This window comes from Trachinotus anak, unplaced genomic scaffold (assembly GCF_046630095.1).
Source record: "Trachinotus anak isolate AG129_WGS33_773 ecotype Australia unplaced genomic scaffold, CSIRO_AGI_Tana_v1 ptg000032l, whole genome shotgun sequence".
Taxonomy (NCBI): Eukaryota; Metazoa; Chordata; class Actinopteri; order Carangiformes; family Carangidae; genus Trachinotus; species Trachinotus anak.
The window spans coordinates 27,561,525-27,588,796 of NW_027273883.1; the positions used below are offsets into that span (position 1 = coordinate 27,561,525).

A 27,272-nucleotide genomic window follows, 5' to 3' on the forward strand; every position below is an offset into this window, starting at 1 on the left:
ACAGTTAAGATTTACTACTCAAAAACATTTTTATATACAGGATATGGATACATCAAATGAATAGACATTCTGTAGTAAACAGGGAGGCCTTGCAGAGTGTCCAGTATCCATTTTATGTCGGTGACGAGACTGTCCTCCTGTAAAAAACAAGCTCATAGGTCGTCTGTCAGCGGGTTATCATGACCCATAGTTAGGTTTTGTTGCTAGGTGACATCTAGTGGTCGTAGTAATTATGACCAGAGTGGGGTGACCTGTTAGCTGATTGCTTAGGGTGTGTACCACATGAGCTGATGCTCTTAGCAGCCGAGTTGCCAGATCAACTCATGACTGGCCTGACTCTTTCCTGCATGTCATTCCCCCTCTGCCCCTTTCCTGAGAGTCTCTACTGTCCTAAAAAAATTAAGGCAAAAATGCCCAAAAAAAAAATATATATAAAAAAAATGATGACAGGAGCAAAGGAAAAAGTGTGGTGATGTAGTTTATAGAGTGAAGAAGTCCACGTCAGGAGGAAGTTGGGGTGGATGGATGGGTCAACAAAACACAGGAATATGCCCATTATTATAGTAACCATGGCGATAACAATAGGTATGCTATAGATGAATTAAGCAATGGCTCTACCTTTGCATAGGCCAAGTGACCCAGGGTGTCAGGGAGGCCATCATCCATCAGGATGATGAATATACACAGCAAAATTCATGGAAAACCTGGGAAGGAGATTTGAAGGATTCTGGACCTATGTGCTGGATGGGATGACAAAGGAATGGACAGATCAAATGACTGACACCCTCTGACAAGAACTCTAATTTCTTCTGCTGCATGAAGTCTGCTCAGTGGAATCTGATCCAAATGTCCATTTAGCACCAATTCAGTTCAGTTTTCCCATCAGTCAATTTTTAAACATGTAATCAGTTATACTGGATCATGATTGATATCATACAGCATACATGCAACCTGTCTTACTGTTTATCCTCACTTACACCACTCAGTCTGGTGATGACAGCCCAGATGGCCCAGAGTGGAATGTGGTGTGTTGTCATGCTGCTGTATGTTGCTGTAGATGAGTATCTGAGTGCATTTCAGTGTTGTTTATTTAGGGCTGTTCTCCATCTGCTGCTGCACCCTCCAGGGTGTCACCTCGTCACAGTCAAGCTGCTTGATTGGCTGTTTCTAGGTGATGGACAGTCTTGGTATTGAGCAGGTGGCACCCTGCTGCAGTGACAAGCAACTGCACTTTTCTCAGAAAGTGTTTGTCAGGTGTGTTTGTGTGCACTATTAGGCAGTGTGTTTACTTAAGGCTTAACGTTGAATAGAAAACATTTATTTCCAGCCTATTTAATTTATTTGATTAATATCTTCTTCAAATATGCATGAAATGTTCCCAGCAAATATTTTAAAGCCGAGAGGTGTTGATTCAAAATGTGTGTACTGTAGTTAAAAAAAGAATCTTCATAAAAAACACAACTAACTAACTGAAGCTCTCACACAATCAGGGCCTTACACCTACATACGTCTGATAACAACTCAAAATTCTTTCCCAAATGGTTTTGTCTGAAGTTTTTACAGCATAAAAAAAACAAAACAAAAACAAAAAACATTTGTTTCCTTCCACATCAAAGCTCTACTGAGTAGCTTTGGTCTCAGTTGTTAACATTTCTTAAATAGACTTCTTATTATATTTGAAGAAAAACTGAACCCAGATGCAGACCATACAAAAAGGGGGTTGGTGGGTAAAAGGGTAATTTGAAAATGAGAACTGACTTACATAACAGGCGGCGCACAACTAAGAAATAATCCAAGATCCAGGTGAAACGCAGAGAAAACAGAGGCACCAGGTGACACTAACCCCCAGTTCCAAACAGAAGACTCACAGACTCACTCCCTTTGATGCGTGTTCTTGCTAAGTCTGTGATGGCTTAGGGCTGTCCCATTGACAAATCGTTAAGTGGTTGAGGTACTCGAGCCCTTTCTGTGCCCTTTCCATAAGTGGGCATCTTCGCCGACTTTGCCTGAGGGAACTGCCTACAGTTCACAGCACTGTGACTTGAAATATGACATTACCAGGGGAAGCCCGACCATAGAAGGGGCATCCAATTCAAGAAAGAAAAAGTTTGCATGTAAGTGTTAATGCATAGTTTGGTGATTCATTAATAGTACAATGCGTAGTTGCTCATTCCATGATAACATAATAAATTCCAAATATATTTTCATTACATCAGGGGATATTCCAAGAACATGGTTTTGGTAACTTAACGTGATAAGTTGCCAAGTAATGTCCCATTCTCATTTATACCATTCTGAGCCCTTGCCACCTCTGACACTCAATCACTTACCAGCTGATGTCAATAAAGGGCTCAAGACTCAGGGCTTGAGATGTCAGGGGGGAACTGGGAACTGGGGGTAAAACTCACAATGTGAGCAGGTAACAAGACACAGGAGTAACGCATCTAGGCGGGGCAGACATCCACAGCAACAAAGACAGGAAGTAAAGCAGCAGTGAACACAAAAGGAAAGCTGCTTGAAAATAAAACAGGAAATGAGCAAACATCCAACATAAAGAGTCCAAACAAAGTCAGCACAAAGGGGCAGACCATGACACTTCTTTAAAGGAACAGGATACTTATGTTTGCTGTCTTACTGAAAGTTAAATGAAAGTTGAATTGAATTTCAGGATTGAGTGACAAAATAATCACAACTCAAGGTGCATACTGACCCCAAAGTCAAGACAGACATGTTAAACCTATATAGCACAAAATTGGGATTTCAAATGATAGGTTCACATATTTTGAAGTATATCTTAGGACAATACTCACTGTTTGTTCAGGCACCATAGTATCAAACCTCTGGGCTGAGTACAGTCACTGAGCCGGGCTACATACAGAACTCTATTAACTTGAGGTGGTGGGCATTTCTTCACTTTGGGCAGAACTGGGCTAGCTGTTTGCCCCTGATTCCAGTCTTTATGCTAAGCTAGACTAACCATGTCCAATAACTACATCTGTAAATATGGTCTGCATTAAACCTGTACTTTGACAGGCTTCATTCTCAGAAGATACAGGCAGCGAACTAATCAGGCGAATGCACCAGAATTAGTTGAAAACAGTCCAGACAGGTCAGGTCTGAACACAACCGAGGCCGGCTGCGATAAAAGGGCTCTGCGTGTCCTGGTTTGTGTGCCGAGATGTAGAAAAGAACAAAATGAAATGTTGCACCTCTGAAAACATTTGGTCTCTTTGTGTTGCTGAATGTCATGACCTGCAGTGAATGAGTCACAGCTTATTAGTGAAACTGTTAAACACAATAGCAACACAGCGCTGAGCAAAGAAAGAAGCAGAATTTGTTTTGAAACAGGAACACACATTGTGAGATGGTTACAGGATTTTCTTTATTTTTTTCAGCTTGGCAGATAATATCTTTCTGGGGACACATATGAGGAACAGGGGACGCTAATGAATTCTTCTATCACATCTGCTGAGGAGATCTCCACACGGCTGCTATTTACAGCAGGCTGATGGAGAGCTGCACTGTCCTCACACGTTAATTGCTGACGCTGCCAGATGCCAGCTCTGTCTCCTGGTGGGATGGACACTATAGACTGCTTTTGTCTAAAAGAGGAAAATACAGTATTCTTTATTGGACGTGTAAAGGGTTAACAACTAAGTTAATTGAGTGTAGAGGTTAAAAAAACAAAAATGTTAAAAATACATTGAATTCATAGAGAAGAAATTATTAAAAAAACGGTGTGCTGTAAACGGAAAAAATGTTGTAATTTAAGTAGTTAGACAGTTCATTATGTGTTAAAACAAACACTGAGTGCATTAAAAATTGTGCTTGAAATGGTTTAACAAAAAAAAAAGAAAACAAGACACCCCTATAAATGTTTTTTTTAAATTTCATTTTATCGTATCAGAAAATGGGATTTCAGTGCTCATGTCATTGTACTGTTGTTGTTTTCGGTAGTAGCGCGATACTCTGTCATGTAAGTAGGGGGTGCCTTACGCCGGAGAGAAACTCCAAACCCCTCGGCAGGTCTTGCAGAATAAATTCTGCAGTCCTGCTGTACAAAGGCCGATGTCGCTCTGCCTTTTTGTCTTCACATACAGGTGGGGTTAACTTCTCCGAATGTACATGTCTGTGTTTTAAAACAAGTTTCAAGAGTATTGACGTTATGTGGGGAAAGAATAGAGAGTTTCAACCGAGCAATTTTGAGTTCTAACTGCTTTAATGTCAGTGTTTGGGTGACGGTTGCTAACTGCTAACGTTGTTAACACGGTACAATGTGAAATGTAAACAATGAAGAAAGGGGTTTGTTTTGTGTTGTTTGGTTATGGTGACGGGCAGAAGCGTCACGTTTATTTATGGTTTGTAATAATTGATAATGTGCATGGTTGGTTTATGAGAATAAATTCTGCAGTCCTGCTGTACAAAGGCCGATGTCGCTCTGCCTTTTTGTCTTCACATACAGACCGTGGCGGCAGAGGCCATCGAGTCCCTCCCTGACACCCCTAGGTCAGGAGGGTAATAGACGCTACAGTGATTGCTTGTTGCTGTCTTCGGATTCTCACGATTCATTTTTCATATCACTCCCTCTTACTTTAACTTCTTCTTGGATTCTCCCATCATCTGCCATCATCTTTGAAAATATGTCCATATAACAGGTGAATTTTTAAAAGAAAGGCAAATGTTTGTCTGGTCACATCCGACAACACTGGAACAATGCAAACTATCAATGCTTTATAGAGCAAATTGATTTGCATTTTAAATAGCCAGGAAAGAGAAGAGAACCCACTGCAACCACACCAGCCCTGTAGAATCCAATAGACTGATTAGGAGTCATCACCAAAGAGCTAAAATGATGTAGTCATAAATTACAGTTTTCTTGAAAATGACACATTTGGATCTCTGCTCCATCGAGACAGCTTTATGTCCTGTGTTACCACATTCACTCAGTCATTCAGACAGACAGACCATTAGCCCTCATTATCTCCCACCGATCAGTCTTTCAAATAAGCAGCAGAGAGAGGAGAGGGGCCAGAGAGAACAGACGACAATAAAGAGCAATTAGAAGATGACTCAACTGAGCTGTCAGAGTTTGCAGAGGGTGACACTGAAAAAGAGAGAAGAAATATAATTACAGCTGAATATGGTTTTGTTTTTCCTAATAAAGATTTTTTTCTGGCTAAACACGATTATACATCCTGGACAATCTTACTTTGGCATATGATCTACTTTTGAGATGAAGTGTACAGATTGTGTCACTAACAGTTTCTATATTTGGATTTTTCAGGAAGTTCAGAAGCTGCTAATCAGCCCACTAACTGCAGCTGGCGACGGCAGTCCTGGCTCTGCTCTGCAACCTTGGCCAGTTTGGTGTAGCGCCACATGTAGCAGTTCTACCCCTGAGGAGAACAAGAACCACTGACACCAGCTGCAGTCCAAGACGCTGGAGTTACAGTGTGTCTATGGGACAGGAGACGAGCCAACTCTGAAACTAAAAGACTTACATACAGCACGACATGAATAACAGCGTCGTCGAAACAAATTTTCCATATGAGCTAAGCAGAAAGTGTAAATCAAAAATTAAAAACATTGGTGAAGAGTAGTGGTGAGTGGACAAATGTGTGAAAGAGGCGTTAAAGTGGTGGAAAGACATGAAATCACAATTTGACAATGACAGGCTTTGTCTCCAGGCAACCGTATGCACAACTAATCATATGATCACATGAGTTCAACCAAATCTGTGGGGAGACTCGTCACTCAGATCGTGGATTGTTTAATCTACCCAAAAGGATTGTCACATGATCTTTTGGCCAGATTGTCCACCCCTACACCTGAGTGTGAGTGGAGGTAACTTCTGTCAACTATCAAAACACAAAAGACACAACAAGAGGAGGCTACAACATTAAGTATTAAGAAATTCCATTGAACATATTTCAGACAGAACTGATTAATATTCTATATTAACTGATTCCTTATGAGACTGTGATGGTCTCTGCCTAACCAGCTATGTATTTGTTGTGGACAAGTTACTGTGCTCATGTGTTCTTGAAGGTAACAGAGGGAGGTGATCATGGCAGCCAGCTTTGGAGCACCTGGGCTGCCGCGTCCACTCTCTCTCATCAGGACTCATCCCTGCCAGTGTCTGCACGTTGTCTTTGGTTTGGTTTTTATTTTTATTTTTGCTTCACAACACTCACAGATGCACATTTACTGTACATCACTGATATTACAGATTGACACACCCCATATTTGTGTTTGTTTCTTCATCTTATTCCTTTTATTGTAATAAATATTCAAACTAACCATCAGCAGCTGTGTCCATTCCTTTTTATATACAGTCTATGGTCCATTCCAAAGCCTGAGACAGAGGTTATGAGGTTATAACAGATTGGGGGCTCTTCCCACCTTATTTCAGTTTGTGCTGTGACATCTAGGTAAGACTTGTAGCTGTGGGTTTTTGAACCTGTTCTTATTTGGCTACCTGGTTTTGCGGTTTGGTGCTTTGGGCTTTAGTGCACATGTGCGTACAGTCTGTTTGGAGTGCATGTGGCGCAGCAGGATACAGGATACAGGATTGAAAACTGTATGTCCGCAGGATACAGGACATACAGTTTTCAATGAAACAGTATTATTAGTAGATTTAATATATAAGAATGACTTAACTTATCCTTAAATTTATACATTTTTAAGCAAAATTGAACAACATTATGTTCAGAATATTCATCATCATGTTTTGTTTTGTCTGCAGTTTGTCAACTGTACGAGCTTAGCTTGTCTCAATGAGCCTCTGATCAGCTAACAATGTTTAATGAGGAACTTGGGATTTACATCACTGGCATAATGCTGCATCAGTCGGAACCAGTTAAGTTTACATTAATAGTGTTATGTAAACGTGTCATTCAAATGGAAATTCTTATTTTCAGAAAAAAACAATATTTATTTTCTAACCTGTTTCTGATATTTTCTGCCATGCTTCACATCCTTTACTCATGTACAGTACAATCCAAGAGTAGAGTTATTGATTCAGATATGCACAAATTAACTGTTACACCATTCTTCACAGTAAAATTGTTGCCATCATAACCACCTCCTGTCAATCCCAGAGTCACAGTGGACCCAACCCTAACCCTAGTTTATTATATTTGGGGTCAATTTGGTTGAACTTTGGCCCCAAGATACGGTGGTGCCCTTCACATTCATGAGAGAGAGCAGATGTTCTCTCCACTGGATGTTAATGGTCAATGTTGAAATTATTTCTTAATGTTTCTTGAACATTAACAAAAGATAGACAAACTATAAAGGATCAGTTCCCTTAATCAGTAAACGTAAGTAATTAGCTTGTCTCAGTCATACACTTATTTATGTCTTATCAGGGTGATGTTGTTAAAGTTATCTCAGCCACTGGTGGAAATTTACTAAGTACATTTACTTAAGTACTGTGCTTAAGTAAATGATGCTTCATACTTTGACTCCATTACATTTTAGAAGAATTGTTAAGTAAATATTTTTTTATTTACTTTAAAATTAACTTAAATATCTATTAGTAGTTGAGAAAAAACAAAAAAACAAAAAAATATCTGTTTCTAAATAAGAAGCAATTTAAATTAGCTCCATAATTATCCAATAATACAACAACACTGACACTGACTATATATTTGAGTTGAAATACATTTTATTTGTGATATTTCTGCTTCAGTTTCTGTCCTTAATTTACATTTTTAATGCATTTTTTAATGAAGTATTTTTATTGTGTAGTATTGGTATTGATGTAAATGATGTGAATACTTCCATCACTGATATTTGGCCTTGGTTTGAAACTTCAAATTTGTGACAAAAAGCCTGTTAAAAAAAAAAAAACATGGGCATTTACCTGACAGGGGGAACCAAAGCAGAAGATGAATTGTGGGAAATGGAGGCTCCTGTTTTAGACTCATTATGGACTGAAACTTTTTTTTTTAATCTGTCTCTTTCAAGACCCTGGACTTTATATTACTGTAACACTAAATTGCAGTGTAACCCTTTAATGAGTGTGTGGGATGCCTGTAACTTACCCCCTCCTCTACACAGTCTCCAAACACGTGGCAGCACATTCTCCCTGCATTTAATTCTGGTGATTTAAAGCTCCCATATTTTACACTTTTCGTTTGTTTTATTTGAAGTGTGGAGATCCATAAGAAGAAATATTTGTGGTTTAAAGTTCCAGAGTAGTTTTACATCTCCTCTCTCCGGCTTCTCCCTGGAGCTCTAGTAACAACAGGTTGGTGAGCCAATCAGAAGTGAGGCTAAGAGCTTGACTTCAGGTAAATGCTGAGAGAAATCAAATCCTGCAAGGTTGGATGGTGGGTCCAGGTGGGTGGGGCGTGGGGCGTGGAGTCCTGACGGCTGGTTTTAAGGCTCAGTTTCTGAATACAGGCTGTGTGCATTTCTCTGTAGACTGAAGCTTTCACAGTATTAATATAGAACCTAGTTCTGTCATCAAAAAACACATGGACATCTACCTTTAGACTGGATGGACCTTTAAGAAAGATAAAACTTCAGATTTTGGTAGGCGTATTCTTTGCATTAAGATGCATGTGTAAAATGTTGTTATATCTCATTGGTAATTGATGTTTTGATAAAAAAAAATTCACCTGTTGACATGCAGTCAGCGACCAGACTGGTGCGCGTTTGTCGTGTCATAATCTAACTTGGGTCGCATCCCTCCTAATCTGCAGGCTAATGCCTTATAGCAGTGACAAGCAGACAATTTACACATCGCATCTCCACCGTGAGCGACAGTAAATCGACACACACTTGGAGTGATCACAGAATCCAGCAGCATGTCCGTCACTGTGAGTGTGATTGTGTGTGAGAGACAGTCTGTGATTCTGTGTATGGGGGTTTCACCGAGGGAGAACCCCGTAGCTCTGCATTCGTAACCGTATTTCTCCAGCTACCTTGGCTGTGTGTATGTGTGAGTGAGTGTGTGTGAGAGAAAGAAAAACATGAAAAAGTGTGAGACTGTGTGAGTGTGTGTAAAAAGGAAGCTTGACTTGAGTGTAAATGGATGTAGTTTATTTTGGTGCTATGCATCTCTGTGAGTGGAAACGTATATGTGTGATTGTGGGGGTTGTGTCGGTGTGTGTAAGCACTGTGTGTAATTACTAACACCACTCTCAGCTCTCAGTGTGGACTGCAGGTAAAATACCATTAACCTCTGTTGCAGGGCTTCACAGCTACCGGAGGAGGAGGGGAAGAGGGAGGAGGCAGACCAGCAGGGAGAGCGATTACAGCCACTGTTGTTGGCCACTGGAAGCTGCCCACTACAGCTGCAGTCATGTACTGTTGGCCGCTGAGGGGTCTTATATGTAGTCACAGGATGTCAGGTGTGTTGTTTCACCTGACCCCAAAAACTGAAAAGGTTCAAAGATCAAATACCAGCCAATTTAAAAGAAATATATATATATATATGAATATATAAATAAATTATAAACAGTTTAAATTATGCATCACTTTAAAGTAACATTTTTAGTACAATTTAAGTCTTGTTTTTCAGGGCTGTGGCTCAGTACAGCGGGGCATCCATTAATACAAAGGTCAGTGGTTCAATTATCCGCCCATCCAGTCAATATGTCCAAGTTCCTTGGGTAAGATACTTAAACCCAGACTGCCTCTGCTGTATCATCAGTGTGTGAGTGATGGAGAAAGTGCTGCAAGAATCTGGCTTGTGGTGTAAAGTTGCTTTCATTGCTGAGAGCAGTCCATTTCAACATTTAAGTTACTGTCTGTAATTGTTGTAAGGAGTAGTCTTTTTTCTTTTGTCTTTCACACTTAACATGGTGACAGTGTTTCTACTGGGAGAAATGATGGTCAAAAATTAGGCAGCGCTCTCAAGCTAGTTCAAGCAGTCTGTCCTCACATGGCAAACTGATCTCACTATCCAGTACGCTTTTGCTGCTCACTCAGTTGCTGAATAGCTGCAGTGACACCGCTCACCAGAAAGCCATGATGTCACTTCTTGCTGGTGCATCACAGTCTAACTGTTCTGGTCTGTGATTCCCCGATTATGGAACTCATCTGTTCCAAGAGCACCACCTCTCCAAACACCTCTAACACCCTAACATGCCTAATTAACACTTAATATATGTTTTTGGTGCCCTTCTTTACTTCTCATTGCACTTTACCTTATTGATTGTACTTAGTACTTACCTCAAGGTCTCCTACTGCACTGCAGCTTTAGTGTTGTCTCTCACTTTGGATGAAAGTATCTGCCAAATAAGCAAATCTAAATGTAAATGTAATATAATTTCCAAAGCTTGCTATGATTTTAAATCAGTCTCACAAAAGAGCAGCGGTTTGAGACAAATGAATAAACTGTGAACTTATTTCCATTTGCAACTGAGCAAAGATAATGAGTGAACAAATTAACCTGATTGTTGCTAAACTCATTGGATCAGTGATCTTTACTTTGCTCTTTTCAATAACTTCTCATTGAATGAAATGGTGTGCAATAGGGAACAGCTTGTTGCTGTTTAGCACTAGCCTAGCCAGGCTAGCTAGCAAGGTAACAGTTAGCATAGTGACTACACGCAGGGCTACTGGTGAACTGCTGTAGCTATCAAGCCTCTGGCCTCACAAATGATAATCAAATGATATATGTGAAGTTAACAATGTGAGGTTTGTGACTGCCTGACAACAACCTTCTCTTCAGTGCAAGAATTGATTTTCGCATCCTTCTTTACAATCTGCACCTCATTCATAACAGTAAATGTGTTTTACTCATAATCAATGTCATGTGAGTCACACAAAATCCTCTGAAAGCAAATGAAAAAGAGAAAAGCATAGAATGTGACAGGATGGTAATAAAGGGAATACTGATATCAGTAGGGCAAAGGAGAAAAAGTGATTGTGGATGTCATCTTTAGATGCGGTGCACCTCTGGACAGGATATTACTTTCTGCTGCTTGGGAGTCTACATTTCCTTTCTTGAGCTCATCTGGAGATTGGAGATGCAGAGACCCAGCAGCTTCTTATCTCAGACAGATAGAATTTGATATTTCCTCCATCCACAATGGACTACGAAGTCTCTCTTGCTCTCTTGGTTAGCAGTTTAATTTCCCTCACAGCAAGCGTGGTTTCTCCATACTGGTTGCAAATGAGAGATGTTCTGTCATATCTTCAGACATTAATAGCCTTGCAGACCCCTTGTCGGGCTATTTGCCAAACAGCAAGAGGTGTTGTGCTGAGCTGGTTACTTCCACGAGTCCAGAGGTCAGCTCAGCAAGGCTGAGGAGTCACTATGCAGAAGCAGCAGTGATATTACCAGAGTCAACCTTTTGTGACTGACTTGGGGGAGGAAAGGAAAGAAATGCCTTTTCATCATGTTTTGAGCTTGTGATGCATTTCCCTGTTTCTATTAAGCAATAATTTCGTTTTTCCCAAAACAGATTCACTTAATTGTGTGTTTTTTTTTTTTTGTGAGGGTGAAGTTACACACAGCTATTTTTTAAAGGTGGAGATGGTAGTGTCCTCCGTCTCACACTGCTGTTCTTCCAAATGAAGTCCACTTGCTCCTGACACAGTGCTGTAACTCCCCTCATGCTGCCTGCCAACCCTGTCTCCCAGAAATGACATTTTCATACAGCTAAACAGGAAATATATTTTGTAGGAAATGTCATCACTGGTTGGATTATGTTCAGAGGCGACACTTTTTTATTAATGAAGTGCTACAGTAATTAATGACAGCAGAGTTGTCAGAAAGTGGTTGAGGCAGTGGTCATACGATCTGTTACACCAGGACCAGGATCCACACCTGCAGTCCTGTCTGTGGTTTAGGCAAAAGGAACACTTTGTCTAAGGTTAGGGAAAGATGCTAGTGTAGATTACACATACTTTGAATAAACTGTTAGGGTTCTTCTCTGCCTTTCTCTCACTCCCTTGTGTTTCCACTGTGGTTCTCATCCCGGTGTTTCCTGTTTGTTTGTCTGTCACTGTGTGTGTGTGAGTGAGTGAGTGAATGTGCTGGGTGTGGTTTCCTGGTTCCAACTCCTGCCAGCTCTCCCTCACACCTGTGCCTGATCTCACCATATTGTCCATTCTCCTCTGTGGTAACAACACTGCAGCCAAATTCCTGCTATCTCTGTGTGAGTTTTCTCCCTGTTGTTTCTTGGATCCTGACTAACTCCTCTTCTGCAAGCCTCGACTCCAGCACCTGTCCACCACCTGCCCAGCCACTTTCGACCCCCCTGGCTTGGTTGACCTCTCCACTGTCTGTCCGTTTGGCTGCCCTGGAGGGCTGATAGATCAGCTGGTACATTATTTTTCCTCTGTGATGATCTGCCCTGAAGGACTCTTTGTGTTAGGGTAAGGGTTAGATATTTTTAATATGTTTGGACACTTCTGGAAGCTTTACATTTAATTGTTTTGGATTTGATATATTTCTTGTTTTATTTTGAAACCACTTCCCTCCTTGTGTTACGGTAGTTGACTTCCTGCCCTTGTTTTGTGGTTCCCTCCTTGTTAATTGTCTGCCCCGCCCTAATGTGTTCCACCTGTGTTCAATTACTCTTGCCGCCTTGTGCATTTAAGTCTCTCCCTTCCCCTTTGTCTTTGTCAGTCTGTCCTGTTGTACTTCTGTTGCTTGTTGTGTACGTTGGCTCCCCAGTGCTTTTGTTTCAGTTACTCCTCGTGTTTCCCTCCTGGATTTGCCTGTGTTAGACTTTTGTTCATGGATGGTTCTTGCACTGTTCTACCATGGTGGTCTGCATATGGGTCCAGTTTATCAAACATTACATCCTTCCTAAATCGTGAGTTTTCTGTAATTGCTCTTAGTGAAACATGGTTCAACAGAGACTCTAAAGGACCAGGTCTTTATGAACTGCCATCATAAAACTCTACTCTGGTGGAGGAGTTTCAGTCTTTATTCATCAAAACTTTGATTTTTGTTCATCAATGTGAAATTTTTTTTTTCTAAATTCTGAAGTATAGATTGAATCAGTTTTCATTGAAATTTTGTCTCACAAAAATAACAAATGTGGTCATAGGTAAAAGGCTATTTATACACCACCAGACACTGACAATTTAAACTAAGTTATAATGCATTTGAGGAACTATTTAATTTAGCTTTAACATAATTTAATTTTTTTTCTGCTGGTTACACAGTTATGTTGATACTAGGGACAATTCTTTTGGCTTGTGGGGGCGGGGGCTTATGGAGGCCTAACCCTCCTCACAAATCCCAATATAACCCCTTGGTACACTTCACAGCTCAAAGCCTCTGGTTTAATCTCTCAGCTTTATTTCAGGCTGTTTTTACACCTATAATTCAGCTCATGTGATCTGGACTAAGGCAAAAACTAGTTAGTTCAGGTCTGCATTTTGTTCACTGACATTTTATAAACAAACCAAGAAGCATAAAGTAGTAACTCACTGATATGACTGTTTTTTGTGATGTCATCCTGCATCATCAGTGCATCACTAGGATCAGTGACTGGTGCAGCTGGCACAAAGACTGCACAAAGAAATAAATGATTATGAGCTTTATTAGTATTATCTATATAAGATGCTGCATGGACACTGTCACCACCACAAAACAAATAAATGTCTTCCCCAATAACAAGCCATGGATGACCAGAGAGGTCCGACTCCTGCTGAAGGACTGCAACATGGCCTGAAGGTTGGGTGAGACAACAGTACAGCGTTGCCAGGGCAGAACTGCAGAGGGGTAACAGAGAGGCTAAGATAGCCTACAAGAGGAGGATTGAGGGCTACTTTGAAAATTTGGACCTCTGCCGTGCATGGCAAGGGATACACCACATCATTAACCATAACACTGACACCAACTTGACTACCAGCAACAGTGCCACACTAGCAGAGCAGCTCAACCTCTTCTTCAGCCGCCACAAGGTGGAGAGAACAGGGACTGTTTCACTGCACCATCAACACCTTCAGGTGACCAGGCAATCATAAAGACCGCAGAGGTAGCACGCACACTCTGCAACATTAATATCTTGAAAGCAACTGTCTGATCAAGAAGGCACAGCAAAGACTACACTTCCTGAGAGGCCTCAGGGAGATAAATCTATCACAAAAGCTGCTGGTGTCCTCTATCAGTGCTCCATTGAGAGTGTTCTCACTCATGGCATCCTGGGATGGTTTGGTAACAGCTCTGCAGCTGACAGGAAGGCTCTGCAGAGGGTCATAAATATAGCAAAAAACAAACACATACCTACCTGCCCTGAAAGACATCTTCACCGACACTGAAGACAATGTTTGCAGAGTTCGAACAGTGATTACCTGGCTGGTTAAGATACACAAACCAACACCTCAGTCCAACAGCTTTGTGTCCAGGCCAAGCTGCTCACCAGCCAGCTAGCTCTTTGACAAAGGGCTTTTTGTTAGTTTGTTTTCTGCATGGCTGCAGGTGTTTGTTTGCAAGCAGCTGTTTGGAGCAATTTATTTCAGTGTTGGAGACCTTACACTTTCAGTTTAGTGCAAAGCCATTTGAACTGTAGTGATCCCAGAAAGCAAAAATCCATTGAATCAAAATTGAGATATGGTCATGGCTTAAGATTGAATCAACATTGATGTCAGACGTTGAAAAAAACATTGAAAGCGCTCGTTATGATCAACATTGAAATAATGTTGAATTTTCAATCAGTCTCAACATTGATTCAATAGTTATTCAACTACATTATTTCAATGTTGAACATAATCAGTCCAAATATTGAATCAATATTGATTCATCTATAAATGCATTGAAATTACGTTGATTCTACATTGAAACAATGTTATTATTAAAGGACCATTACAGCACTTTTCAACCTTCATCTGTAGGTTTTAAATATGCCTCATTCAAGTCCAAAATACTCACTTTACTCTTTTGGGTGTTATATAGTTCTGCAGGGGTTGCTCAAAACTTGTGTACCAGTGACATCTGCTGTTCAAACATATGGCAGTTATTAGAATTAGTGAGCTTGATTTCACTGGTAGACAAGTTTGGAGCAACCCCTACAGAACTAACAACAACCAAAAAAGTAAAGTGATTGTTTTTGGCTTGAATGAGGCATATTAAAAACATACAGATGAAGGTTGAAATGTGCTGAAATGGGCCTTTAAGTATGATTTACCAAAGTGGTTCTCAACATTTGCGACTACATTTGGGGTGCTGAACATCAGGTTGAGAACTGCTGCTTTACTGCATTCTCGTTGAACGAAAAGAAGAGACCATTCTATTTATTACTATTTATCTAGTACTTTAATTTGAAAGTCATTTTTGCTGCCTCAAACAGCTACAAATATTGGGCTCCCATTTCTCAACAAGAAATGTTTAGAAATGTTCCAAATTTACCAAACAAAAAACAGTTCTAAAGCAATAGTCCAGTGCCTAAATGAAAACTGACATGGGCTGAATAGGCCAAATATCTATCAAGGTAACAGTTTTTATAGTCCCTCTTTTTGTTACTATACTTCCACTGCAGCTCAACAGGTAATCCTTAGGAACTATAGGACCCAGTTCAACATGAACAAAACAGATAGAAAAACAACTAATCCTTTTCTTTCCTTGGTACTCCGCCACTCCTCTCTGGCGCATAACGTAGCCACTTCTTCACAGTCTCGCTGTATTGGAATTCCAGCAACTTGCGGTCAAATTGACGAACAGCCGCTAAAAAAAGAAAAAAAAAAAAAAGGGGAAAAAAAGAGACTTGTTATAAAGGTGTGTGTGTGTATATCTATCTATCCAGAGAGAGAGAGAGAGAGAGAGAGAGAGAGAGAGAGAGGCAGTGTAGTTTTTACTGTACTAGATTTTCACTCGGCCTTAAGAATGGATGCATCTCCCTCACCATGGAATGACTCATTTATCTATGTAGATTGTGTTTCATTTCATGGTGAGGAAAATGCATCCAATCTTGTTTAATTGTGATAATCAAATTTAAGATACACTTGAATTAACTTCAATATTTGCCAAATCCATTGCAAAGTAGTAAATCTAGTCTTTTGAGATGCAGGCTCACCAAACATGCAGTCCTGCATTAGCGTGTCTTTGAAGGCCCTCTTCTGTCCCTTTCCTGCCCAGTTGAAGATGCTGGCTAGACTGTTTTTCATGGTAGAGGATAGCATTCGCCGGATCATCATGTCCGAGTTGGTCCCTCCGACTAATGCCAGGCGGGTAATCTGAACAGATAATGCAGAAAATGGTTAGTGTGCTGAAGTGTAAAGTGTACCATGTCAAATGGACAAGGTATCAGCTCATTTTTTAATTACAACTTTAATGAATTAAGACCATTTTTATTATCTAAATAAAAAATAAGACCATTACGGTGTCAAAACCAAACAACAAACAGTGCCATCAAACAAAATGGCAATCATTGGCTAAAAAAAATAGACAATTACTAAATAACAAAGAAATATTATCCCACATAGTTCTGAGCTTGTAGATCGGCCATTTTCACAATATTTCTCTGCCAAACACACAAGCAAGTGAGAAACAAATTTAATCCCTCCACTCCTACAATTACAGACATTATAAGCCCTTTGATTTGAAACAATAAATTTAAGGTCTTTCTAACTTTTTAAAGATCCACAGGATACCTACAAAAAAAATGCCTGCAGAAAAGATTGAAGCCTCGACAGATTATGAGAAAACGCTTAGTGTAAAAATTGTTCACCATCTTTCGACGGATTGTTTCCTCCTTAAGTGCAGCTTCAGCCTCATCAAACTGCTCTTCATTGGTGAGCGGCAGCACGATGGGGAACCTCTCTTCTCTCTGTGAGTCAGGTCCAGCCCCATGAATATTCAAGGTGGATCTAATGTCCGTGATTTCAGTCTTTAAAAACCTGAATGTCCCGTGACATTTGCTTCACCTCCATGAGTAGCTCTGTAAGCATTGTGGTGTTTTTATTGGCAGCAATATCTGGAATAAAAACAGTTGATTTTACATTAAATTTCAAGGGTAGATTCTCAATTTTCAATCATTTAGAATTACACTAAGCAACTCAATGATAACTGTTTGCACCCCTTACTTCTAGTAACCATGAAGTGCTTAAATTTTAGGCCTAAACACCATGACAAATTACAAGAAAAAAACATGACAAACATGGGAAAGTCACAAGAGATTGGTTTCTCAATTCAGAGGGCATCAATAAGGTTTATTTTATTTTATTTATCCTTTATTTAATCAGGGGAGTCCCGTTGAGATTGGCATCTCTTTTACAAGGGAGCCTTGGCCAAGAAGGCAGCAAACAAAAGTTACAACATCATAAAACATAAACACAACAGTACATAGATAATGAAGGGTAAGAGGTTGATCAGAAAATCATACTTGCCTTTCAACACTTGGCTAGACTCCCCTCTGTGGAATCTTCGACGTGGCGTTTCTGGAGCTGAACCTTTAAAATACCAACAACATAGCATCAGCATTTACTTTACATTAGGTCATTGTGTATTTTATGAATGCTACATGTGCAATTGCATTGCAGTTGGACAGGGGTGAAAAACGATAGCAAGCATCCCATTATTTTATGTCCACTCCTTTGAGACATACATTTTCTGATATTGGGAAATGGGCAACAGGAACACTTTGACATGACTATTAGTAGCCGACTTGTAACAAGTGTACTCAGTTACAATGGGAATATAGGTATCTTTACCTAGGCTAGGTGACCTGAACTCAGCTGATCTGGAGCCATGTGCGTAGCTGACACTGAAATCTAAAAGAAAGGACACACATCATTAATTGTGGAGATGAAAATGAATTGGAGAATTTTGCACAAAAACAAACAAACATTTAAGTTGAGTAATACATACCATTCCTTTCTTGCTGTGATGGCAAGCGAGTGTAATAGGGGCTTGAGTTATACATTGGCATTCCTAGAGAAATACAGACAGAATCAACAAAGTAAGGCCACCATAAACAGGTTCCAGCAAAACAGTGAGACACTGAATAAGCTATATGCACTTGACACTCCCACCCATCTAATTAACATTTCCAGTCAGTGCAAGGTCTCCAGTAAGGCAGGACCAGTAATCTCCCATAGAGGCACCACTGCCTCCTAATGAAACAGACTGGAGAAAATCTGAGTAGCTGAGAGAATCACATACAAGTAGCCTATTAGTCTACTTACCATCATTACAAATGTCCGTGGACTCTAACTCTGCCAAATAGCTTCCACAAAAGCCTAAAATGAGAGAACACAAAATATGAACTATGAATGTTGTAACTTGGACAAAGCACATTTACATAGGAAACAAGCTTTAATGTCCATCTCAATGTAGTAGTGTGATGTGGTTCACTTACTATTATTAGCCTGGGGAAATGAGAGTTCCTTTGCATAGCTACCTGCAGAGGCTAAAAGAAGGGAACACAAGACATGAATGGTGGATGCTGTAACTTTTAAACACATACCTCATGGTATGCTTGTATGTACTGACACAGGAACTAAATGCTTTCAAATTAAAGCTTACATGCAAAATCTCTACCATTTTAATAAGTAATGACATACCACTGCTTGCATCTGCGGGGCACTGGCTGGATTCCGGCACTGTATTAACAAATAAGTGGAATTATACATGAGAAAAATGTACAGTAGGTGTAGCAGTTGGTGCCATAACTGACAGTGTCATCTCTGTACCTGGAAAACGAACAGCTGGTGGCTTTGCAAATTTTCTCTTAACGTTTATTGTTTCTGGCTCCTCATCCGACTCCAAATACACAGGATTTGGCCTTGAAAATAAAAATTAAACATTTAACATTCCCAGCAATTGAAACAATTTTAAGCATAATTAAATTAAGTGAGCAAGCATTGAGAGACACAATGTTCATGAGCCTATTGCTTGTTTCTGCAGAATGAGTTAGCTTGATGTACAAGTACACGTAGACATGACACTAGTCTATTACAGGACGAGCATCCAATCCAACCCTTAAGGCTGAGTGCCAAGCAGGGAGGAATTGGGTTAAAGCAGTGGTTCCCAAACTTTGGGAACCACTCTCTCTCCCTCTCTCTCTGTGTGTGTAACTGTCTCTCTGTGTGTAACTCTGTGTGTCTCCCTCTCTCTCTGCGCAACTCTGTCGCGCTCTTTCTGTCGCTCTCACACTCTCACTCTGTTGTGCTCTGTCTGTTGCTCTCTCTTTCTCTCAGTCACAGGGTGAACATTCACCACAAGGCCCCAGCATTTAGGTGTGAGCTAATAAATAAACCAATGCACCAAACACATTTGGTTGAGGAATTCCACTGTACCTTGTTCTTCTTTTCCGACGTTCATCTGCTTCCTCCTCCGATTCCAAATCAGTGGTTGGACATCCAGTATTCACATACTTTTCTTCATATTGTTTGGCCTTTTCTAATGAGTCTGCAAAAGAATAAGTAGAACATACAGTATGACATTTTTAAGAAGTATGATTACTAATTAAGAAAAGGTTTTGAAAATGGCAATCAGATTTTCATTCAGATAAATTTCAATTCACATCAGATAATGGTGATGCAGTGACTACCTACCACAAGTAATTAAGAGCCGGACGTTCTCATATGTGGTCCATCCTTCGTGGGGTGTCATGTTTTCTTTGAGGGCCTTCATATAATTTATGTTTCTTGGGGGCCATAACAACATTCCTTCCTTAGGATTGAACCAGCTGGCAAGAACTGTTGCAGTTCCGCCGTTTGGAAATAGTGCAACGGCCCACAGCACCACCTCACTTTCCATCCTGTGTACAATAAATTCATTCATTTCTGATCATTTAGATATAAATGATAAAAATCATAAGACGCCATTAACGTGCCCAGCAATATGAGCGGTATGCTACTGCATATGAGCTATTGGAATAGCTATGAGGATATTTCCCTCTGATTCTGGATACAGAACACATTTACGTTTGATACAACTAAGTTTCCCAACCCCAATATCATCACACAACTCTTTAACCTTGTATGTACCTATGCATGAGGACTCACAGGGATAAGTGTAATATGATTCTTGGTGTCTGAACCTTTTGTATATCACATAGACCTCATCTTCTTCCTGGACTATATTCTGGACTACTGCAATTCACCCACCTCAATACAATTATCCCCCTGCTTTGTGGACAAGGTAAAACGACTACAGGAGACCTTTGTGTACTGTAAACAAACACTGAAATGTTGAGGAAGTGGACCATCAGTATGGGTTTTCTGTAAGACTGGTTCATCTGTTGGTAATGGAACCTCAACATGTGGCATTTCTGACAACCTTTTGACTACTTGTTGTAGAGGTTGGTGTGGCTTGTGTAAAAGATGCTTTATTTGTCCAAGATAATTCTCAAAGGGGAATCCCGAAACATTATCCAAAGGCCCAAATTGTTTGTATTCATCAGCTAAGTGAATAAGCTGGTGTACATTGTACACAATCTCATCCCTGCCATACAACTGTCCAAAGTGTTCCACAAAGGAAATCATCAATCTACGTGCAAATTCAACCATATCGCCAGAAATTCCAGGAGACAACAACAAATACATGGCCACTGAAAACAACATAAAGTTGTCATAAAACTCAATGGGAAGGCAATCCTTCAGCACTACAGGACCCCAGTACAACATGAAGGACTGGAGCTCAGTGGCTTTCCAGCGATCTAGCTCATTCAAACCTCTTGGCTTGCGATTGAATTCACAAGGGGTGTGGGAATGTAACCCTAGCAGTTTGTTTGATATACTGTTAACAGTTTGTGAAGGAAGCCGAGTGGCTAGTTTGCCCTTTGTCCAAATATTCAAGTTTTCTCATCACCCCAAGACAACATAGGTGCATGTAATCAATTGGGAATGAAGAAACCATGTTTACTATCCCTGTTAAAGGACTGAGTGTTTGCTTCAAGTGATGTTCCTCATCAATCATATCGCAATAACTCGCGTCTGTCCTGAGCCTGACATTTGTATCAGGATATGTCATTTTGTTCCTCCATACACCCTCTTGATGACACTTGTCACATCCTGAGTATCCATTATGCGATTTTATATTCTTAACAAAGGCTTTGGCTGGAGCATCACACACAAATGAGGAAACCAGTACATTAAATTGCTTACCATTATGATTAATGCCATTATCCAGTACATTTTTTAGGTCACTAACAAATTGCTGTAGATACTCAACAATACACTTTGGCTTGCTTAAACCACAAAATATACCGACAATAAATGGGGACTTAGTATAATCACATCTTTGAATTGCAAGTATAGGCCAGAATTGAAGTCTTGAACTCTTAAAGAGGGGGAGACCATCTATGTTGAACTGTAAAGTAAGAGTTCTGAGGTTCACTGGTAAACTTAAACATTTCAATCGTGAAAGTATTCCTTGCATCAATCCAAAATGATAGTACTCGCCACCTTGCATTTTAGTGGTTTCAACATGAGATTGTGTTCCAAGCAGAGTTCTTCCATCTTTAGGGAGCCTAGGGTGAAATAGTTTTAAGATGGACAGCAGAGCGGACAGAGCAACCACACTGATTGAGTAGGATGTTGCCCAATATCTTAAGCTCCTTATGAGCAGATCCTGACTAGGCTGATGCTCATCATCACTGTCAGAATCAGAATCCGAGTTAACTTCATCATTCCCAGGTTCAATACCATCTGTATGATCATTTTCCATTCGTACATGATCTAATTCAACTTCACTATTCCCAGCTACACTACTAGTCGTATTATCCCTTTCCATTTGTACATTGGAAGCTGGTGGTGCATCTAGTTGGGAAACGTGTGAGATTCTGAAGGGTGGTTCCCTATTTCCACAGGGGTGTACATTCTCCCTTTGTTTATCAAGAGTTTCCTCATATTCCTCAAGAATATCTGTCTCTATGCCCCTTACAATTCTGCTGACTCTACGTCTTTTAGCCCAATAAGAAGTCATCTTGAGGAAAGAGAGGTGGTGCTGGTATGATTGCAATTATTACTTGGCCTTGTGTATTGCAGTGAATCCTCTCGACTTGTAGTGTTATCACAACCCTGAAAATAGAGGAAAACAAAGCAGAATCAAAAAAATGCACTAACGTTAAAAATATATCAGCCTTCAAGTGCAACGCAAATATGACTACATTGATGAAAAAAACAAAATAGACATTGACTCAACTGTTATCAGTTATGCTCTAAGTTTTAAAAAAAAGTAGAGAGAAAAAGGCAATCCCAATTAAGCCCCTTTCACACCGAACGCTGCACCCACTGCGGGTGCAGCGCAGACAGGCGCAAGCGTCGTGGCGCGAGTTGCTGAGCGACGGACGGTACAGGAAGTGTTCCTGCGTGATACTTTCCCCACTGGTTTGTCCAAAAAGCTCAGGACAGATTGGGACACGGCATTGATTATCATCTCCTCCATTTTCCTGCTTTCACTCAAGCCGGCAATATTGCCACTACCTCTCCTACTGGACGCGCCGAGGTGTCGTCACAACGCGCTGCGCCCAGATTAAACATTTTTCAATTAGGGCGCAGCGCGCAATGGCGGCAGGTGCCCGCCTCGCGCGCCGCTCAGCTCGACGCAGGGCGGTGCGCTCTCGCGCCGCGGTAGCACACACACAATGAATGGGTTTACCGCCTGCGCTTTGCGCGTTCGGTGTGACGGGCCCTTTACTATAGTACTTGCATTAAAGCGGCATAAACCCGGTGAAGAAGGGGAAAGGGGGATAAATAAGTGACCTCCCTCATTAAAAACGCGTTTTCTACACCTTATTTTGTAGATACAAGTCTGATATTCACAGAGGAGCCGTCTGCTCTGACACTAACCCTCAGCTGAGCTTCTGCACAGGAACACGCAAACACACACTAGCGTTAGTTCGCTAACGCTAACATGCTACAACCTCAACAACAAGCTACAACCTCACGGTAATAATTCACAAAGTTAACAATAGCCACATGATGACATGCTGGAATCTCCAGGGAAAATACACCATGTTCTCATAAGGACTGACCAGTTTGTCTTCTTTTCGTCACTCAGGTAGCGTTAATAAACGCCGCCAGTCGCCTTCAGCCGTGAACCTGTTTGACCTGAAGTCTCAGGTGAGAGCAGGTCTCGCGAGCTGCCCGCGCCTACCACAGACCACAGCATACCACCCATTGAAACCATGTCTATCTAATGTTGACATTTCAACATTGAAAAACCAGCATCTACAGGACTGTCTCAGAAAATTAGAATATTGTGATAAAGTTCTTTATTTTCTGTAATGCAATTAAAAAAACAAAAATGTCATACATTCTGGATTCATTACAAATCAACTGAAATATTGCAAGCCTTTTATTATTCTAATATTGCTGATTATGGCATACAGCTTAAGAAAACTCAAATATCCTATCTCAAAAAATTAGAATATTTCCTCAGACCAAGTAAAAAAAAAAAGATTTATAACAGCAAAACAAAATCAAACATTTGAAAATGTCCATTAATGCACTCAGTACTTGGTTGGGAATCCTTTTGCACGGATTACTGCATCAATGCGGCGTGGCATGGAGGCAATCAGCCTGTGGCATTGCTGAGGTGTTAGGGATGCCCAGGATGCTTCAATAGCGGCCTTTAGCTCATTTGCATTGTTGGGTCTGGTGTCTTTCTGCTCCTTCTTCACAATACCCCACAAATTCTCTATGGGGTTCAGGTCAGGGGAATTGGCAGGCCAATCGAGGACAGTAATGCCATGGTCAGTACACCATCTACTGGTGGTTTTGGCACTGTGGGCAGGTGCCAGATCATGCTGGAAAATGAAATCATCATCTCCATAGAGCTTTTCAGCAGACGGAAGCATGTAGTGCTCTAAAATCTCTTGGTACACAGCTGCATTTACTCTGGACTTGATGAAACACAGTGGACCAACACCAGCAGCTGACATGGCTCCCCAAACCATCGCTGACTGTGGGAACTTCACACTGGATTTCAAGCAACTTGGATTTTGCTCCTCTCCAGCCTTTCTCCAGACTCTAGCGCCTTGACTTCCAAATGACATACAAAACTTGCTTTCGTCTGAAAAGAGGACTTTGGACCACTCTGCAACTGTCCAGTGCTTCTTTTCCATAGCCCAAGTCAGACGCTTCTTCCGTTGTCTTGAGTTCAGAAGTGGCTTGACCATGGGAATACGGCTATTGTAGCCCATTTCCCGGACACGTCTGTGAACAGTGGCTTTTGATACCTGGACTCCAGCTTCAGTCCACTGTCTTTGAAGCTCCCCCAAATTCTGGAAGCGACTCTTCTTCACAATGCTGTTAAGGCTGCGGTCATCTCTCTTGGTTGTGCAGCGTTTCCTGCCACATTTCCCCCTTCCAACAGACTTTTTGTGGATGTGCTTTGAAACTGCACTCTGTGAACAGCTTGCTCTTTGAGAAATTTCTTTTTGTGTCTTACCCTCCTGATGGAGGGTGTCAATGATGGTCCTCTGGACAGCAGTCAGATCAGCAGTCTTCCCCATACTTGTGATTTAGTTTACTGAACCAAGCTGAGTGTTTTTCAAGGCTCAGGAAACCCTTGCAGGTGTTCCGAGTTAATTAGACGATTCAAGTGATTAGTTGAATACCCTACTAGTATACTTTTTCATGATATTCTAATATTTTGAGATAGGATATTTGAGTTTTCTTAAGCTGTATGCCATAATCAGCAATATTAGAATAATAAAAGGCCTGCAATATTTCAGTTGATTTGTAATGAATCCAGAATGTATGACATTTTTGTTTTTTTAATTGCATTACAGAAAATAAAGAACTTTATCACAATATTCTAATTTTCTGAGACAGTCCTGTATACAATGCTGATTCAACAACATGTTTTCAAATGTTGAAATGGTAGATGTAATTAAACATTGAATCAACACAGATTTGTCAACCTCAACCAAAAATAACCAATTTTACCAAAATTCAATGTTGAATCACTGTATTTTGCTATCTGGGATATGGCCAATGACTGGCTCTCTGTCGTCTTTATCAGTAGCATGAACCCAAGGATTTCTGGGTAAACACCTTGACTTAAAAAAAACCTTAGCACAACCAAGCACCAACCTCCAAGGCTAAAAAATGAAGCCAACACACAAGTACCAAACTGCAGTTCCTCTAATGACCACTAGAGTCTGCCTCCAGCAGTGAGCCAGTCCCCATAGACTCCCATGTTCAACTTTACAGCAGAAATAAACATGTTTACAGCCTGGTACAAAAACTGTTCTGGTCTCTAGCTAATTTCCTCCTTCATGGCAACTAGCCTATACAAGGGTGAATATTTAAATAACTCACCTGTTTAATGGATGTCAGAGTGACATCTGGCCCACCTCTGGTCCTGTTATGGCTTTCTTATGGCAGCTGCACTCAGGTTGAGTCATCATCAGGATATAGGAGATTTAGGCCATGACTGGGTTATTCTCACCTATAATAAGCTACTGCTGTGTTTAATAAAATTCATTTTATTAAGACTTCAGTCTCTTGGACAAACCTGAGGGAAAACAAACAAAACAAAACAACATATTCAGTCAGTGAATAGCCAAGACGTAGTTTGATGACAACTGTTACAGTGACAAAATGCAAAGTGGGCTGGTTACTATGGCTGCTTCCTTCAGTGTTCCCCTGGACAACTGTGTCTTTCCACATCATGTCCAATCAGCTGAATTTACCACAGGTGGACTCCAGTCAAGGTGCAGAAGCATCTCAAAGATGATTAAGTGAAATGAGAGGGGTCTGAGTTAAATTTCAAGTGTCATAGCTAAAATTTCTAAAAGAAATGTACATACATACACTGCATTTTCCCCCACATACTGTCATAATATCACCTGGACCCAAATGCAGGCAAGAACAAAAAGATAGTTGGTGCAAAAAGTAATTTCTTAACAAAATAAACCACACACAGATGATCAAAAAATGAAGAACTGCAAAGAAAAACTCAGAAACACGAGGAAACATCAGGGACCCGTTTCAGGTTAAAACCTGAACTCTGGGTTGACTAACCCTGAGCTGTCAAACTCAGTTTTTGGTTTCAGAACAGGTGATAAAAATTTGTTAATCAACTCTGAGTTAATTTGACCCTGGGTTAAGCTCGTGCATGAGGAAAGCTCTCATCAATGGAACACAGATAACATGATTCACCATGGCGACAAGTGGAAAAAGCCTCGTCCTTCTTACTTCTTTCCAGTAGAGTTAGATATATTAATGAATGCTTATGCAGAATATGAGCACATATTCCAAAAAAACCCAAAAACCTATACAGTAGCAGCTGCAAAAGAACGCGAGCTGGCATGGCAGAAAATTACTGACCGAGTCCATGTCCATGTCCATGAGTGTTCCACTTATTCAACATTTATATTCTATATGTGTGTTTGGGCCTGCAGGTGCAACCCAACCGGCATAAAACGAACGTGGCAGCAACTTAAGATGAAATATAAAAATACAGTTCAAACAGGTATGGTATAATTTCATTGAAAGCACAACTTGATGTTCTTGTAGCAGTAGGCTCCATTTCTTTGTAATTTACTGCTGTTGCTTTTCCACATTCTTAGTTGTCCTTCAGACATCATAATTGATTTAAAGGTGACTCAGAGTTATATATTTGAAATATTGTGATGTGGCCTGCACACTATTGTAAGAACAAAATTATCAAATTATTTCCTAAATTTAATTAGGTGGGGCACTTTTCTGGGTAATCATCAATTGTCTAATGTTCTTCATCTTCTTCCAGTTACTGATGGTGTAATCTGTCTGGTGGAGCCTTCTGCCATAACAGACCTCTGACCTTCTGTTTCATTACAGGAGGGTGATGAAGACACTTTATCAGCTGCCACAGAGAGGGAAGATGCAGAGAGGCCTATTGAGGTTTATACCTTTTTAAAATAACATCTAACAGATGATGATAGTGTTGTACCACAATACAACTTGCAGCTTCTTTTTCTCTAACAGAGCTATGCTGGAAATTACAATGAGGGAGAGGGTCCATCCACCTCCACAGCACAGCTCACCTCAGTAAGATGTTCAGCATTGACCCACAACTTACAATAACACTAAACACACATGGCACTTTGAAATTCAATATCATTTTCTGTTTTCCTATAGCTCCCTGTCAAAGGTTATCTTAAGAAAGAATTCGACAAATCACATTTAGAAATGGAGCACACGAGGCTGCAAATAAAGAAGACAGAAGTGGAAATACAACTGCTGGCGCATCAGTTAAAGGTGGATGAGGTGCCCACAGGTTGATGATTTTACTTGTTTGAACAACATACAAAATATTAACTACTGTACTACTTTTGCACTTGCAGGAAATAAAGAAGACTTCATAAAAATAGAGGCATATTGTCTCTATTTGTCGGGGGAGGTGGGGAGTGAGTCAGAAG

The 27,272-nt window shown here is 40.5% G+C and overlaps 1 protein-coding gene and 1 long non-coding RNA gene across 6 annotated transcripts; one reads left to right on the forward strand and one right to left on the reverse strand.

Annotated features, from left to right (window-relative positions):
* Positions 1-4,191: 4,191 nt before the first annotated feature.
* LOC139613410 (uncharacterized) lies at positions 4,192-27,112 on the forward strand. Of its 5 annotated transcripts, none has more exons than XR_011686746.1 (7): positions 4,192-9,362; positions 9,533-9,572; positions 12,173-12,339; positions 26,274-26,344; positions 26,621-26,754; positions 26,839-26,901; positions 26,992-27,112. It is a non-coding gene; the product is annotated as an uncharacterized lncRNA (long non-coding RNA). The 5 variants fall into 5 exon arrangements; XR_011686745.1 differs by having other exon boundaries at positions 26,692-26,754; XR_011686747.1 differs by having other exon boundaries at positions 4,192-8,541; positions 8,712-9,362; positions 26,274-26,754.
* On the reverse strand, positions 14,918-22,907 carry LOC139613409 (uncharacterized). The gene is made up of 11 exons (XM_071470026.1): positions 22,896-22,907; positions 18,478-18,516; positions 18,273-18,323; positions 18,100-18,153; positions 17,783-17,845; positions 17,626-17,685; positions 17,302-17,364; positions 16,840-16,889; positions 16,644-16,742; positions 15,990-16,149; positions 14,918-15,640 (listed from the first exon to the last, which is right to left on the reverse strand). The coding sequence occupies exons 5-11, from the start codon at positions 17,841-17,843 to the stop codon at positions 15,522-15,524; spliced, it is 612 nt and encodes a 203-aa protein (XP_071326127.1). The 5' UTR covers positions 17,844-17,845; positions 18,100-18,153; positions 18,273-18,323; positions 18,478-18,516; positions 22,896-22,907; the 3' UTR covers positions 14,918-15,521.
* Positions 27,113-27,272: the final 160 nt, after the last annotated feature.